This window comes from Thunnus maccoyii, chromosome 23 (genome assembly GCF_910596095.1).
Source record: "Thunnus maccoyii chromosome 23, fThuMac1.1, whole genome shotgun sequence".
Taxonomy (NCBI): domain Eukaryota; kingdom Metazoa; phylum Chordata; class Actinopteri; order Scombriformes; family Scombridae; genus Thunnus; species Thunnus maccoyii.
In genome coordinates this window covers 4,547,210-4,561,485 of record NC_056555.1, presented here as the reverse complement: position 1 = coordinate 4,561,485, position 14,276 = coordinate 4,547,210, and the positions used below count along the sequence as shown (strand labels likewise).

The following is a 14,276-nucleotide window of genomic DNA, read 5'->3' as shown; positions in this document are numbered from 1 at the left end:
ACAATATATTGCTATCCAACCCACTGAACACAAAATACAACTTAACATCAAATACATCAATCTGTACATTAGTAGATCTACCCATGTTCCTATTTATAAAGTTTTGCATATCCAACAAATTTGAGTGAGCACAGTGAAAAAACAAATGAAATATTGTTTCCCTGTCTGAATTGCAAAAAATACACGCAGAGTCTCTTTCCAACATTACTTTGAAAATCATCTCGCTTGCGCCCCGGTGGATGTTGCGTGATGATTGCGTCATTGAAAATTGCACTTGCGCAGGGTGACATAAACAATATGGCTGGGTCCTTACAGCGCCTCACATCTGCCGGGAGATATCTCCTTCAGAGACATTTACTGAAGACTAATTCTCTTAGCAGGGTAAGAAGAATGTGTTTACAGACATTTATCCGACCTAACGCTTCTTTAGAAGCTGTCAGTATATAGCATTAGATATAAAGACGTATCTGTGGTGTGTAATCTGACGGGGTAAGCCTCTCGACATGGCTCTGTGTTTGCTATGTCACCATGACTAGCTGTTGAACCATGTGTGTGTACCAGATATTCCTGACGTTGTGGGGACTTGCCTCCCTTATGGGGACATAAAGCAAGTCCCCTTAACGTAAAGTATTAATTTTAGGGTGAAGACTTGGTTTAAGGTTAAGGTAAATTTAGGGGTTTATTAAGAGGTAGGTTAGGCTTACGGTTAGGCATGTGGTGGTAATGAATGTAAGTCAAAGTAACGTCCTCTGAAATGATGGAAACACCATTGTGTGTGTGTGTGTGTGTGTGTGTGTGTGTGTGTGTGTCCTCTCCCTGCAGCTCTCAGCAGGACAGCACAGACTCCGGGCGACTCAGGCTGCTCACCAGGTGGCCCTAAATGTTCCTGAAACCAAGGTGACCTCCTTAGAGAATGGGCTCCGTGTGGCTTCTGAGGATTCTGGGCTCCCCACATGCACTGTAAGCTACTTTTGGATGGATGGATACAAATACAAACAAGATACAGATAAATTTTATGTGTTTATATTGAAATTAGAGCTAGAGCAATAAATTAGCTTATTGCAGATGTATCAAAGTTGAAATTGCAGAACAGAATTGCCAAACTAGGATTGATGTAACTTAGAAACAGTGTCACCTTTGTATAGTTCAAGTGTCTTTCAGCTGTGAAATTTCCTGCTTTAGCTTTGTCACAGTTTGATCCATATTGAGATTATTTATGTAGTTATATTATGATTATTTTATGAATACTTATTTTATTATTTTCATTTTCTATTTTTCTATTATGCAGCTTTGTTATTTATTTAACTGTGGTAATTTTACATCATTGTCTCCTTGGGTTTTATTGTATGTAAAGCACTTTATAAACACTGTTTTAAGAAAAGTGCTATACAAATAAAGTTTAGTATTATTTGTTATTATAATAATACATTTAAAATATTTGCCTATATATCATTATCAGCTTTTTAAAACTCAGTCAAATTCAATAAGGAGAGATCAGTTGGAAGTGTTTAACAATATATTTTGATGTTAGCAACAGAAAGATTTTTGGTGATTAGACTCCATTGATTTAAAGAATCTTTATAAAGCGTAAGCTCCTATGAAGATAGGAGATAGAACAGGATCCCACTGGAGTCTAGATGCTGGTGGTGGAGTGGAGTCAGCAGGTGGTTGATGGAAACCTTTGGATGAGTCTCCTCATTCATTCATTCATTCATTTCTGACTTCTTCCAGGTGGGCCTCTGGATAGACGCTGGCAGTCGCTATGAGAATCAGAGAAATAATGGCACGGCACATTTTCTGGAACATATGGCATTTAAGGTGAGATGATAACAGTGCAGCTGCATTTTTAATGTTTCTTATTTGCACATATCATATTCAAGAATAATAAAGAAAACACTGTAGTTTAAAACATACTCGTAAAAGACCTGCAAAACTTGCTAGAAGCACATGGAAACAGTGGAAATCTGTAGGGCAACATAATTAAAATAATTACATGAATATAACATGCATGATTAGGGAAACAAAGAACAGAGTGTACGTTTTTGTTCTTATATTATAAAGCATATTCTAATGTTTGTTATCTGTGTGTGTGTGTTTGACAGGGTACCAGGAAGCGCTCCCAGCTGGATCTGGAGTTGGAGATTGAGAACATGGGGGCGCACCTGAACGCCTACACATCCCGGGAGCAGACTGTGTATTACGCTAAGGCCTTCTCCAAGGATCTTCCACGAGGTACGATGTGGTCAGAGGAGCTTAATGTTACAGGGAAAAACAAGTCCAAAAGGCATTCTGGGAAATGTAGGAAATCACTGAATGAAGTAAATGATGTAAGTTGAAGGAAAGCTGGTAAACAGCACAACCGTTACATTTCCCTCCCAAAAATTTGCTATTTTTTTCCCCCCTCAAGCTGTGGAGATCCTGGCTGACATCATCCAGAACAGCATGCTGGGCGAGGCAGAGATCGAGAGGGAGCGAGGGGTGATCCTCAGAGAGATGCAGGAAGTGGAGACCAATCTGCAGGAAGTGGTCTTCGATTACCTGCATGCGACCGCGTACCAGTCCACAGCACTGGGCAGGACCATCCTGGGCCCCACTGAGAACATCAAGTAAGACACACAACTGCTTTGATTAGTGGTGATAAAGTCTGGCTTTCTGTTCTCTTCTCTGTTGTACATCTCTGTTCCATGCTGTGAGTCAGCTGTGTGTTTGGTTGATTGCAGGACGATTAACAGAGGAGACCTGGTTGAGTACATCACTACTCACTACAAAGGCCCCAGAATAGTGCTGGCTGCTGCTGGAGGTGAGAGCTCTTAATCTCCCCATTTGTTTGGTTCATATGGGCTGATATGATGCACATATCGTTTGTTTGTCACTAGCATTTAGCAGTTTTTCACTGTGTTTACTGAGAATAGTAAAACAATAAGAATCAGGCTGATGGGGATGATAGGCACCTTGGTCGTCTATCTTAAGTATTAATGAATGGAAGACACTAACGAAAGTAAACTGACATTGAGAATATTATGTCATCTGTTTTCAATCAGGAGTTTCTCAGGATGAGCTCATTGATTTGGCCAAATATCACTTTGGAAAGCTTCCTGGCAGATATGAGGGCGAGGCTCCGGCACTTCCTCCGTGCCACTTCACAGGAAGTGAGGTAGGGAGGTAGTTTTCAGTCTTAACAATACCACACATCACCACACAATAAATCCACAAAAAGAAATCAGGTAAAATATGACATCAGACTGCTGAATGTGTCGCACCTGTTGCTCGTCAGATCCGCGTACGTGACGACAAGATGCCCCTGGCTCATATCGCCATCGCAGTGGAGGCGGTCGGGTGGTCGCACCCTGACACCATCCCTCTCATGGTGGCAAACACTCTGATTGGAAACTGGGACCGCTCGTTTGGTGGAGGAGTGGTGAGTGTTGATGAAACTTCACATTTTAATCTGTACCTTTTCTTTACACATCTTCCGTCACAATGGACACCACAACTTCTCACACATGTACATGTTTTCCTGCAACATATTTCTGAACAGACAGACAGCAGTGTGTATGTAATAATCAAGCAGCAGACACTGCACAGGTCCTGCTCCAGTGCTCTTACATCTCTGCTGTGTCCTTTGTGAACCCAGAATCTGTCCAGTAAGCTGGCTCAGATGGCCTGTCAGGGAAACCTGTGCCACAGCTTCCAGTCCTTCAACACCTGCTACACAGACACAGGCCTGTGGGGGCTCTACATGGTGTGTGAGCCCGGCACCATCAACGACATGATGCACTTCACTCAGATGGAATGGTGAGTACACTCACACTGACAGGAAAATCAGATTTACTATAGAAATTGGTAAGTTTAGACCTTGTTTGCTTAACTTTTTGTCTTTGCTCCCTGTCAGGATGTCTCTTTGTACGAGTGTGACGGAGAGCGAAGTGGCTCGCGCCAAAAATCTGCTCAAGACCAACATGCTCCTGCATCTCGACGGTAAGGCAGCATCACATCAGGCAGCACTGATTATCAGAGAAGCAGTGAAGTTCCTAACATCATCGTGTTTATTTAATCTCTCTCCAGGATCCACCCCTATCTGCGAGGACATCGGCAGGCAGATGTTGTGCTACAGTCGCAGGATCCCTCTGCATGAGCTGGAGGCCAGAATAGACGTGAGTGGATACAGTCACTCACTATACAGCCTCATATACTTCCATCCAGTGTAATGGCTTCTTTACTGATACTCAAGAAAATGATATCTGATAGAGGGCTCATTGTGAACTACCAATCTTGTCTGGAAAGGAAACTATTAATTTTGCCAGAAGTGTAGGTTTACAATCTTTCAAGTCTGTCCTAAATAAATCCTCACTTATCTACATTGTTAACACTTCCTAACACAACTGTGATGTAAGAGATGGTTCACAAAATCCACAGCACTCATTCTGTGCTAAAAAGGCATTTCCTTCATTCTCTCACAGAGGCAATTTTATACTGAAGACTTCTGAAGATAGCCACCTGATTTAGCTAACTCAGACTGCTGACACTTCATATTAGCCTCAACTGCACATTACAATGAATTTCCTCCTGTTACAATAGTGTTAGGAAGGAATCTATCTCCATTTGAGTGTTGTTTTAAGATGTACTGGGGAAAAAGTGACTTAGCCTTTAATGGTGACTTTGCTGCATCCGTAGACACAAATAACAACCTCAACTAACAAAAATACCTCAAATGTTCAAGTAATTTCTGTTCAAACTACCCTCCTCTCCTGAAATGGTGCCACATTGGCTTACAGAATGATCCTCACTGTTTTCTGTCCCAAACCAACATCCTCTTTCAATGAGAAATATCACAAAAGTAGTAAATATACTGTTTTATTCAGCCTTTAAGTTTTACTTTGTTCCACATGCTTAGTAGAATTTAATGGAAACTCAAAAGTATAAGATGGAGAAACTGTTTCTGTGTCTAATATTTTCTAAATGTTTTATCTGCCCTTCAACAGGCCATCGATGCTACCACCATTAAAGATGTGTGCACCAAATATATCTACAACAAAGCTCCTGCCATCGCTGCAGTCGGTATGTTGTTCATTTTTTTAATAATGGATTTAGAGTAATCTTGTTCAATACTTAACCTGTTTTGGAGGAATTCTGTTCTACCTCGTATGTAGCATCTGTCTCTGAACTCATGAAAGCTCAAGTTGCTCTGTGTAAATGTGACATGAAGGCAGCAAGAAGAAACCTTTGTTGAGTCAGTATTCAAGAATTTTAAAAGGTGATTTCAATCAACTGCATACAGGAAGAGAGGAAAAATATTGTTTTAAGACACAGTTTGAATGTGACACTGTGTGGGTGGAGGAAATGATTGTACAGGGACAAAATGCTCTGCTTCCGTTTTTTAAGCTGCAAATTTCTCCCAAAGTGCAGCTTTAATGTGTCCTGGTTACATAATGTGGACTGGACTGTCCTTTTTTTAATATATCTAATGATGCAGTAAGTTTTCAGAGGTACTATAAATTGAACTTCAATGTTAGCCTAATATGTAAAGTACCAATTGGTTGCAGTTGCTCTGAATGGATTTAAATGAGACTACAGTTTATTACAAATCCATAAGTTATGATTAAATTGTACCAACCAATATACTTGCTGAGATTTCAGAGTATAGTTACATTGCCAAAAGATAGGATCAACAGGGCAACAAACACAAGCACTGAGACAATTAAACAAGCTGACAGTTCGGTTACCACTTTATTTTGAGGAAAAACTGAGAGTTAGAGTTTAACCAGGAAGTCTGTCTGTAAACTGTGATGGATGTTAGTTTCAGCAAACATTTCACTGTTCATCTTTTGTTTTCTCTTTCAAATAAGTTTGGCTAGCCTGGGAGTTTGTTTAAAACATGTCTAACTGCTCATGTTTGTTGCTCCATTGGACCTATTTTTGGCAATAACACTGTGTTCCCAGCAATTATTTTAAGTACAGTGTTATATCTGATAAAACTGATGGCCTAACAAAATAAAACCCAAGTTGGCATAAAACACACTTTCCTTTTTGTCTCAGGTCCAATTGAACAGCTGCCAGACTACAACCAGATCCGCAGTGGAATGTTCTGGATGAGAACCTGAGCCCGACACCTCTGAAGACACCTCACACATCAACTGTACAGCATAGAAACACAAACTCCGTATTTAAGTATTGTCTGTAGTATTTTTTCCTCCTTTAATTTTTTTATTATAAAATAAAGACCAACACAATAATGTTAAAATAACACAGAAACTATTGTCTTTTGTGGTTCTTGTCATTTTTTACTCTTGGCTGCAACCTGCTCCTGTGCTGCTTTCTTGGCTTTAACCATCTCCACCAGTTCCTGCCAGACAAACAGAACAAATGTTAGAAGACCAGCATTATTTGTACACTAGTTTATATTCCGGCATTTCTATATTTCATCTAAAAATTTCAGCAGCAACACCTAAACCTACAGCCAGCAAAATGACCATAAAGTTGACTCAACACCTTTATGAGACATGCAGGGCTGCTCATCAGACTCAAACTGTTTATGCTAGGTAGACCTCATATACTGAAAATTGAGCCTTAATACTAGTTAGCTGGTAACAAGTCTAAAATCCAACAACAGACCAGCGTGTTATCTTACCTTGTACCTCTTCATACAGTCTTTCTTGTTTCGTCCGGGGACGGCGGCTGCGATCTTCTCCCACCTCTCAGGTGTGCTGACTGGATAGGTCTTCAGGGCTTGTTCCAGAAGTTTCTGTTCCTCTGTGGTCCAGGGGGCAGCGTTACCCTCACCACCAGAGGCTGAGGGATGACAGACAGCAGGTCATTGTTACACACCTCTTAGGAATATCTGACACTGATCGGACTGTGAATGTGTTCTGAGGTTTGGTTTCTGACAAGGCTCTCCAGGTTCAAGTTTTACTGTGTTTACTGCTGCATGTTCAGAAGAAGGATGATTCTACATGGAGGTTATCACACATATATACAACTTGTCATTTGCTGAATATTTCTCTAACAGTTAATTCATTGAGCAATTTCCCTCCCTTCCAACAAATTAAACAGCCCACATCAAGAACACATGACTGGAGGAATCTTTTTTTTTCACAGTTAGGATATAAACTATGACATAACAGATGTAATGCTGACCAGTCTTGACTTAAACTGCCACTGTTGTGTTCTTGGTCTGTTAATGACATTTTTGATACAGTTACACAGATATCACTCACCGTCAAACCTCTCGGAGGGCACAGCGTTGTCTATGGAGGGTGCTACTGAAGAGTGTTCCTTCTTGAACTTCTCAAAGGCTTTTCTGTTAATCTCATCTTTCTGTAGCGGATCTGAGGAGATGACAACAGGACATCTTATCTTCATGATCAATGATGGTACATATAACTGCATTCCACTTCAATGTTTATATTGTTATATCTGCTTAAAATTAACTTTATCAGCACAGTCAAATATTTATATCCTGGCACTGTTTTTGTTTTAAAAACCACCAAAAGAAAAATGAAAGCATTCAGTAATGCAGAACTTTACAGCCCTGAATGTGGTTTGGAAATTTTATAAATCAATCCTTCAATCTTGTTTTCCTCGTATCTGAGCATACCTAGCCGCTGTAGATTCTTGGCTTTGTTGATGACATCTTTGGCTGTCCTCTTCATGCCGCTGGTGGAGTGTAAGTTCATATAGTTGGCAATAACTTCCCATCTGGATGGAAAAACAATGAACACTATAAAATCATATTAAAAATAACTTTTTGGATTCATATCCAAATAGAGTTAATTTCTCCCCAAGTCGCATCAACACATGACAAGACGTTTACATCATGATGTGACAAATAAAGCTGACAGAAGAATAACAGAGTGGACCAAAAATCCTTGGAGGGAGGAACAAAAACATTCCACTTGTACTGGTGAGTAAGAAGAAATAAATGTATCAACCGCTGCTCTAACAAACATCTACAGAAAAAAAAAAAGGGGTCACTTTCCGTTGTCGAGAACTTTTTTTGGAATACGACGATGATCACATCAGTGATAAGCACATATTTTGCAGGCAATATTTTGCCAGTAAAACCACCTAAAATAACCCCGCATACTGAAAAACATGAGCAAGCCATCGAGCTCATCACTGCCCTGCAGAGTTACTATTTTAATCCTGAGTGTCTACCTGGCGTTGGTTCCAGCAGGGAACAGGTTGACAGCTTTGATGAGCAGCTGGAGGTCTTCCTCGTTCCAGCCCTTCCCTCCGCCTCCTCCTCCTCCGCTGGCCTGCTCGGCGCTGCGAGCCGCCTGCCTGGCCTGAACCTCTGCATCCCTCTCTCTCTGCAGCTGGGCGTTCACCTCCTGCACCTGAGTGGAGGGACAGACATTTGTACACTGGTGAGGACTTTATATACACTGACAAAAAATCTTTACAAAGAAAGTGCTATGTCCTTTCATACCTGCTTGTCCACTGCTATCTTGCTGTCCTCTTTTGAGCCTGAGGCCAGGATTTCATTCAGTGACTGCAGGCTGGAAACAGACAACATAAACTAATGTTCAACATCTCCTGGCCCCAATTTTCCAAACTAAATGTATCCCTTGAAAGCATTCAAATTCATAAAAGTGATGATCTACTTTACTCTACCTTGTCAACTCCAGCCTATCACAGAGCTTCTCCACCTCCTCCATCATTTTCACACTGTCTGCTTCATTGTCAGCAAAGTAATTCCAGTTCTGCGGAGTGAAGAAAGAGGACATGAATTAAAGCACCATGGTTCATGCAGATCTCAGGTATCTGCACAGTTGTGAGACTAGCAAAGAGTGTTTCTATGAGAGTTGACCTTGCAGGTAGTCCTGAGTTTCTGCCTCTCCTTCTTGATGGCCTTCTTCTGGATCTCCTTCTCCTTCTTGGCCTGCTGGGCCACCTGCTTGGCCTCCTCTTCCTCCTTCTCCTTCAGCAAACGAGCCGCCTCCAACTCCGCCTGACGGGCCTGTAACACACATATAACTGACTGATCAACATTTGACAAAGCGATAACAGAATCTCAAAATAAGAGTCAACAATTACGTAAACTACAAATTTCCCAAGTCTTACACTGTTTCCATGTAAGGTTGAAGGTACCAACAGTCTTTACTGATGTTTCCAGCACAGTTAAGTTAAAGGACGTGTGGTATATCTGGTGTTCAGACCTTGAGTGAATGTGAATGAGACTTACTCGCTCCTTCTCCTCCTGCTCTCTCTTCTTGGCTTCAGCTTTAGCCTTCTTCTCAGACTCCTTCCTGGCTTTCTCTTCTTCTTTGAATTTCTTTATTCTAGGATCGCAGCTGTAGGCCGTATCTGCAAACAAACCAATACAACTCATCAATCTCACAGATATCTTTCATCAGTGATTTCCTGACTTGTGCACCATATATTGTTAAGGATTTTATGAAATATCTTATGGCTCTGTACCAACTAGTGTTCGTATTCTGTTCATCTCTTCTTTCTTCCTCTGAGCTCTGGAAGCTCGATTCTGCTTTTCGATCCATCTCCTCTCATCTCGACTGCAGGGGAAAAGTTAAAACAAGTCAGTCACACTTCAAAAGATCTAACGCACAGGTCTCCAAAATGTGTGTATTAGAGCCTCACCATTCAGCTTTTTCCTTTTCCTCTTCATCCAAGTATGAAAACTCTCTCCATGAATCAAAGTTGTACCTTTAACAGCAGAAATAATAGTTAAACTTCTACTTCTAACTTGTTTTAGACAGAGAGAAATGCTCTATTGCTGTTCTGACACCAGTTCTGAATCTGATTGTCAGCTCAATGGTGCATTCAAAGAACGACCTCTCATGGTATTTAAAAGAGGTAAAAACCTGAGAGACCATCTGGTTCACTTCAATCAGTACCAGCCCAAGCTGCTTTAGCACCTACTGTATCCCTGAGAGCAACCGTTGCTGTGCTTGTTGTAGTCAGTATAACTATACTTACTGTTGTAACAGTTTTAAACACCCTCATACAGGTAAAGAGAAGTTATTTCATGTCACACTAAGTCGCTCGTTTATCTCATCACTTGTCTTTGCGGAAAGTCATATGTTGGAAGGACGAATAGAGCTATGAAAACTTGCTGCTGAACACAGAAGTACTATCAGATGTAAATACATGAATTATCTAGTAGCAGCACATCCTGTTGAATTGAATCATCCTATTTCCTCTCTGAGATATATTGGTATTGAGAAAGTATCACTCCCTCCAAGAGGAGGTAACTTGGATGTTTTACTTTCCAGGAGTAAACACTAGTGGATCTGAGAGAACCCCGTCACCTCATGGATTAAATATAGATTATTGGATTATCAAGTTCTGCAGGAGGATTTGGATAAAACCGCAAAGATACTTTGTTGTTAAGATTAGCAATAATTCATCCCTCCAGCCTTTCCCAACTGCCTATTAAATTAGGGTTCCCATAACCTTATGCAACAGTATATCTGACATTATAAAATAAAAAATATTGGTAAATGTCTGGCACAGCCTTATGTCTTGACATTGAAAGTTTCTTTAGGCTTATTTTAGGTTTCTTATTACACCACAAAAAGGATGAGAACAAAGATTTTAACTCCTTGAACCAGTTTGATGGAAAGTGTATGGGTAAGTCTGACATGATGAATGACAATCTTGGGAGAATATTCATCTTCATCACCTCACCCCACCGTGACACTGACAAAGAAGACCATCTCTTACTTTCCTCAATCAACCTGGAGCATTCAGTCCTAGGGGCTATGATTATAATACCCAAGTATTTAATCCCATTAGGTTTCCACATGAATGGTGAATTACCCAAGTCAGTAGAAAAAGTATTACAGTTAAGAGCTATTGCCTCACATTTACTCCAGTTTATTTTGTATCCAGTAAAGTACTGAGTGTATTGATAAGCCGTAGCACTGATGGAATAAACTGCACAGGTTTACTTAATGTTAATACAATGTCATCTGCATATAAGCTAAATTTAAAGTCACAGCCTCCTGTTTCAATGCCCTCTAGTTTTTGGTTATGTCTGACACATGCCAGAGGTTCCAAAGCTAAAACAAAGAGCATCAGTAAGACTGGACAACGCTGGCGGGTAGAGCGAGTAAGACAAAAGGGTTTAGACAAAATACTGTTAGTTTCCACAGAAGAAATGGCACCATTATGTAATGATTTGACCCATTTTAAAATATTTGGACCAAAGTCAAATTTAAACATTGCAAAGAATAGATACAGTTATTCTATTATTCTATTCTATTCTATTCTAGACTTTCTCTGCATCCAGTGACAAAGCTACAGCTGGCTCCACAGAGAGGGCTTCTTTATAGATAATGTGGTACAGTCTTCTCATGTTACTGGATGATAAACGCCCCTCAACAAATCCAGTCTGGTCTAGATGGATCAGAGAAGGAACAACCTTGGATAACCTTAAAACCAAAAAGTTTGCAGACATTTTATAATCATTATTGAGGATGCTAACAGAACGCTGATTATTAATTTCTGACAGAGCTTTCCCAGATCTTGGCAATAGGCACTTCCTACTATGTCATTGAATAATTTAAGACAATTCCAGTGAAGAACTCTTCTATTTCTCAAATATTACTCAGACTCTGAAGCATATAATTTAGAATAGTATTCCCTGAATGCCTCATTTGGGTCCAGGGTGACTGACCCATCATTCTTTCTAGCTGATGATAACGTTTTAACATTTTGCCTGCTTTATCACCTCACTGAAGGCCTCTGGATGGTTTTTCTCACCCTAATGGTTGAATATGATTGTCTAATCACCATCAGATGTGCTACTAAGGTGTGGCCTACATAACACACCAGTGCCTGTGTCCTACTATTATTGCTGATTTTGAAGAAGGCATTAGGGCCGAAGCGTCATCTAAATAAAAGAGAAATGCATATGGAACCAGAGTGTGCAATACTTTTCTTCCTGCCCCCAAGAACTCTGCCACTTACCAAAAAGAGTAAAAATTATCCACGTCTTCGAAAGAGGACTCCATGGTTCCCAGTTTGGGCACGTGCTTTTTGGAAGACCATCTGGCATTTCTATCAAAAACGGGAGAGAACGCCTCGAAAAAGTTTTCTTTGCCTTCGCTCTTAGAAGGCACAGTGTTGTCAAAGGTGGGATCTACGCTGTCGAAGGCTCTCCTCTTCACAGGGTCTGACAGGACTTCTATAGCTGCAGTTCAAAAGATGACAAGCAGAGAAACATAAGGTGAGTTAAAGACCCCTCAGTGATAATATTAGTGTTGATAACAACCAGTAGCAGTGTAATATACCTTTAGTTATACAGGTGAAGTAGTCGTTGTCTCCTTCTACGATCTGTTCTCCAGCAGCTTTCCTCTTGTCGGGATGGTGCTTCAACACGATCGCTTTGTCTGTTGAGAAACAGCAGAGAATGTGAGTAAAATGACTTATTGTAAGAAACGGATCCATGATGGCAGGAGGAGGAAACATACTCACGGGCAGCTTTGATCTGTTTCTGAGTGGCTTTGTACCTCAAGTGGGGGAGACCGAGGACAGAATAATGATCTTGATTCTGACAAAAAGTAACAACACAGAGATGAAATAGTTATATATACCTAGTGTGAACATTAATGTCCAGCTTAGAAATAAAAATATTGACAATAAAAATCATTTGACAGGATGTCAACAGTGTTCATTTACATATATGGGTAAATAATTTGCCAATTCCGGGGATGCATTGATCAAATATCACAAAAAAATATATGTTAAAACCAAAAATGAAATGTGGAACCAGAGAAACTTTCTGCAACAGAATTCTTTGATTTTGAACTGATACCTTCCAGTCTTTCGGGTCCAGTGTTCGGAGCATGGCGTATTCCTCCACCTGAAACTCCTCATCCTCTGACTCCTCGGAGGACACCTGCTCCTCCTCCAGCTCCTGAAAAGAGGCGGAAGCATTCCTGTTCCTTCTCCTCACAAAGGCCTCGAACCAGCGCCCCACCGGCTCCACCTGAACCTGCACAGAGGCTGAGGAGAGAAACAGAAGTCTGCTTTAAAAAAGAAGTTTTTAAAAACTTATACCGATACATTGCAAACATAATATAAACCTTGATAAAGATCCCTTATTTTTCATTGTAATTATTCCATTCTATGCAAAACATTAAGGAGTTAAAGGGAAAGTTCACCCGAATTACATATGATTTATAATTTTATGCAAATGTATTATATTTCCTGTATGATTTGCTGCCATAGGCACTGAGCAAATATAATGCTAGTGTAATTACCTGGTTTGTATCTGGGTCAGATAGCACCAAATCTCAACTCAATTCAGTTAAGAGGAAGTGTACGTTTTTTATGAATTGGGGTGAACTTTCCCTTTAAAGGCAAAAAGGGACTACAACTTTGTTGTAGTGTTCAGTGAAACGGTGACAGGCCTGACTATCAAGTACAACAGGTGTTCAGACATTATGTAACAGCCAGATAATGAATATTTGACATGCGGACATATTGAAGACTGAAATGTCGCACAAGTGAAAGTGTTAAATATCATTTATCTGCCTACAAGCCAGTGCTGAGCTAATAAATCACTGCAGCAAGTGCAACCATGAGTGGGCAGCAGCTCAAACACATTATGCAACACAGTAAGAAACCCGTAAGACGAAAACTACAGAAGACACAAATAATGAAGAAGAGACTCTTCTGAGCTTTAAAAGAGTAGCTAATATTAGCTCAGTCCTTGCTGTCTGCCTTTCAGCTGGAAGCTAGTCTGAATATAACACCCTGTGCTGTAGCTCAGTTAGCTGCCTCCCTCCGGCCTCCTCCAGCTCTTACCGGCAGCGGCTTTAAAGAGCGCCGTCTCCTCTCCGTCCAGCGCTTCTAACAGCATTTTACAAAAATGGGCTACGCGAACATTCAGGTGCCGAAATTACCAAGTGAAAGCTTTGTAAAAGTGCTTAAGAAAGTGTCCCGCACATTCACACACCACATGGGCCTCAGTGCTCTCTACAAGTGCCAGATCGTGAAGACAAATTATTTTTCCTAGGACGGCGAAGTCATAACCCGCCCTCCTCTGCCTCTGATTGGCTAAGTACTCCTTGCCTTCTTTGGTTTGGTTGGTTAGGTTTAGGCATGATGAGTGAGATTGGTTAGAATTAGAGTAAGAATATCAGGGTAAGCCAATCAGAGGCAGAGTAGGGCAGGTCATGAGTTCGTCATCCTAGGAAAAAAAAATATCGCGATGGGGAACGAGTCTGCTGTCACGCCGCTAAAGAGTCCGTGTTACAGTACAGCGACGGCTCCTCAATACTTCAGTTCCGCTAGATTTATTTTAACTA

At 40.7% G+C, this 14,276-nt stretch overlaps 2 protein-coding genes across 2 annotated transcripts; one reads left to right on the top strand and one right to left on the bottom strand.

Moving 5' to 3' along the window:
• Nucleotides 1-254: 254 nt before the first annotated feature.
• On the top strand, nt 255-6,244 carry pmpcb (peptidase, mitochondrial processing subunit beta). The gene is made up of 13 exons (XM_042403994.1): nt 255-381; nt 823-960; nt 1,732-1,818; nt 2,103-2,232; nt 2,408-2,606; nt 2,721-2,800; nt 3,042-3,154; nt 3,275-3,418; nt 3,635-3,795; nt 3,893-3,978; nt 4,066-4,154; nt 4,983-5,058; nt 6,037-6,244. The coding sequence occupies exons 1-13, from the start codon at nt 298-300 to the stop codon at nt 6,099-6,101; spliced, it is 1,452 nt and encodes a 483-aa protein (XP_042259928.1). The 5' UTR covers nt 255-297; the 3' UTR covers nt 6,102-6,244.
• Nucleotides 6,182-13,976, bottom strand: dnajc2 (DnaJ (Hsp40) homolog, subfamily C, member 2). The gene is made up of 16 exons (XM_042403993.1): nt 13,774-13,976; nt 12,779-12,969; nt 12,439-12,514; nt 12,255-12,353; nt 11,932-12,154; nt 9,598-9,663; nt 9,421-9,512; nt 9,185-9,306; nt 8,810-8,959; nt 8,614-8,702; nt 8,429-8,498; nt 8,155-8,336; nt 7,595-7,695; nt 7,215-7,325; nt 6,629-6,789; nt 6,182-6,343 (listed from the first exon to the last, which is right to left on the bottom strand). Exons 1-16 carry the CDS (start codon nt 13,826-13,828, stop codon nt 6,275-6,277), a joined length of 1,857 nt encoding a protein of 618 aa, XP_042259927.1. The 5' UTR covers nt 13,829-13,976; the 3' UTR covers nt 6,182-6,274.
• Nucleotides 13,977-14,276: the final 300 nt, after the last annotated feature.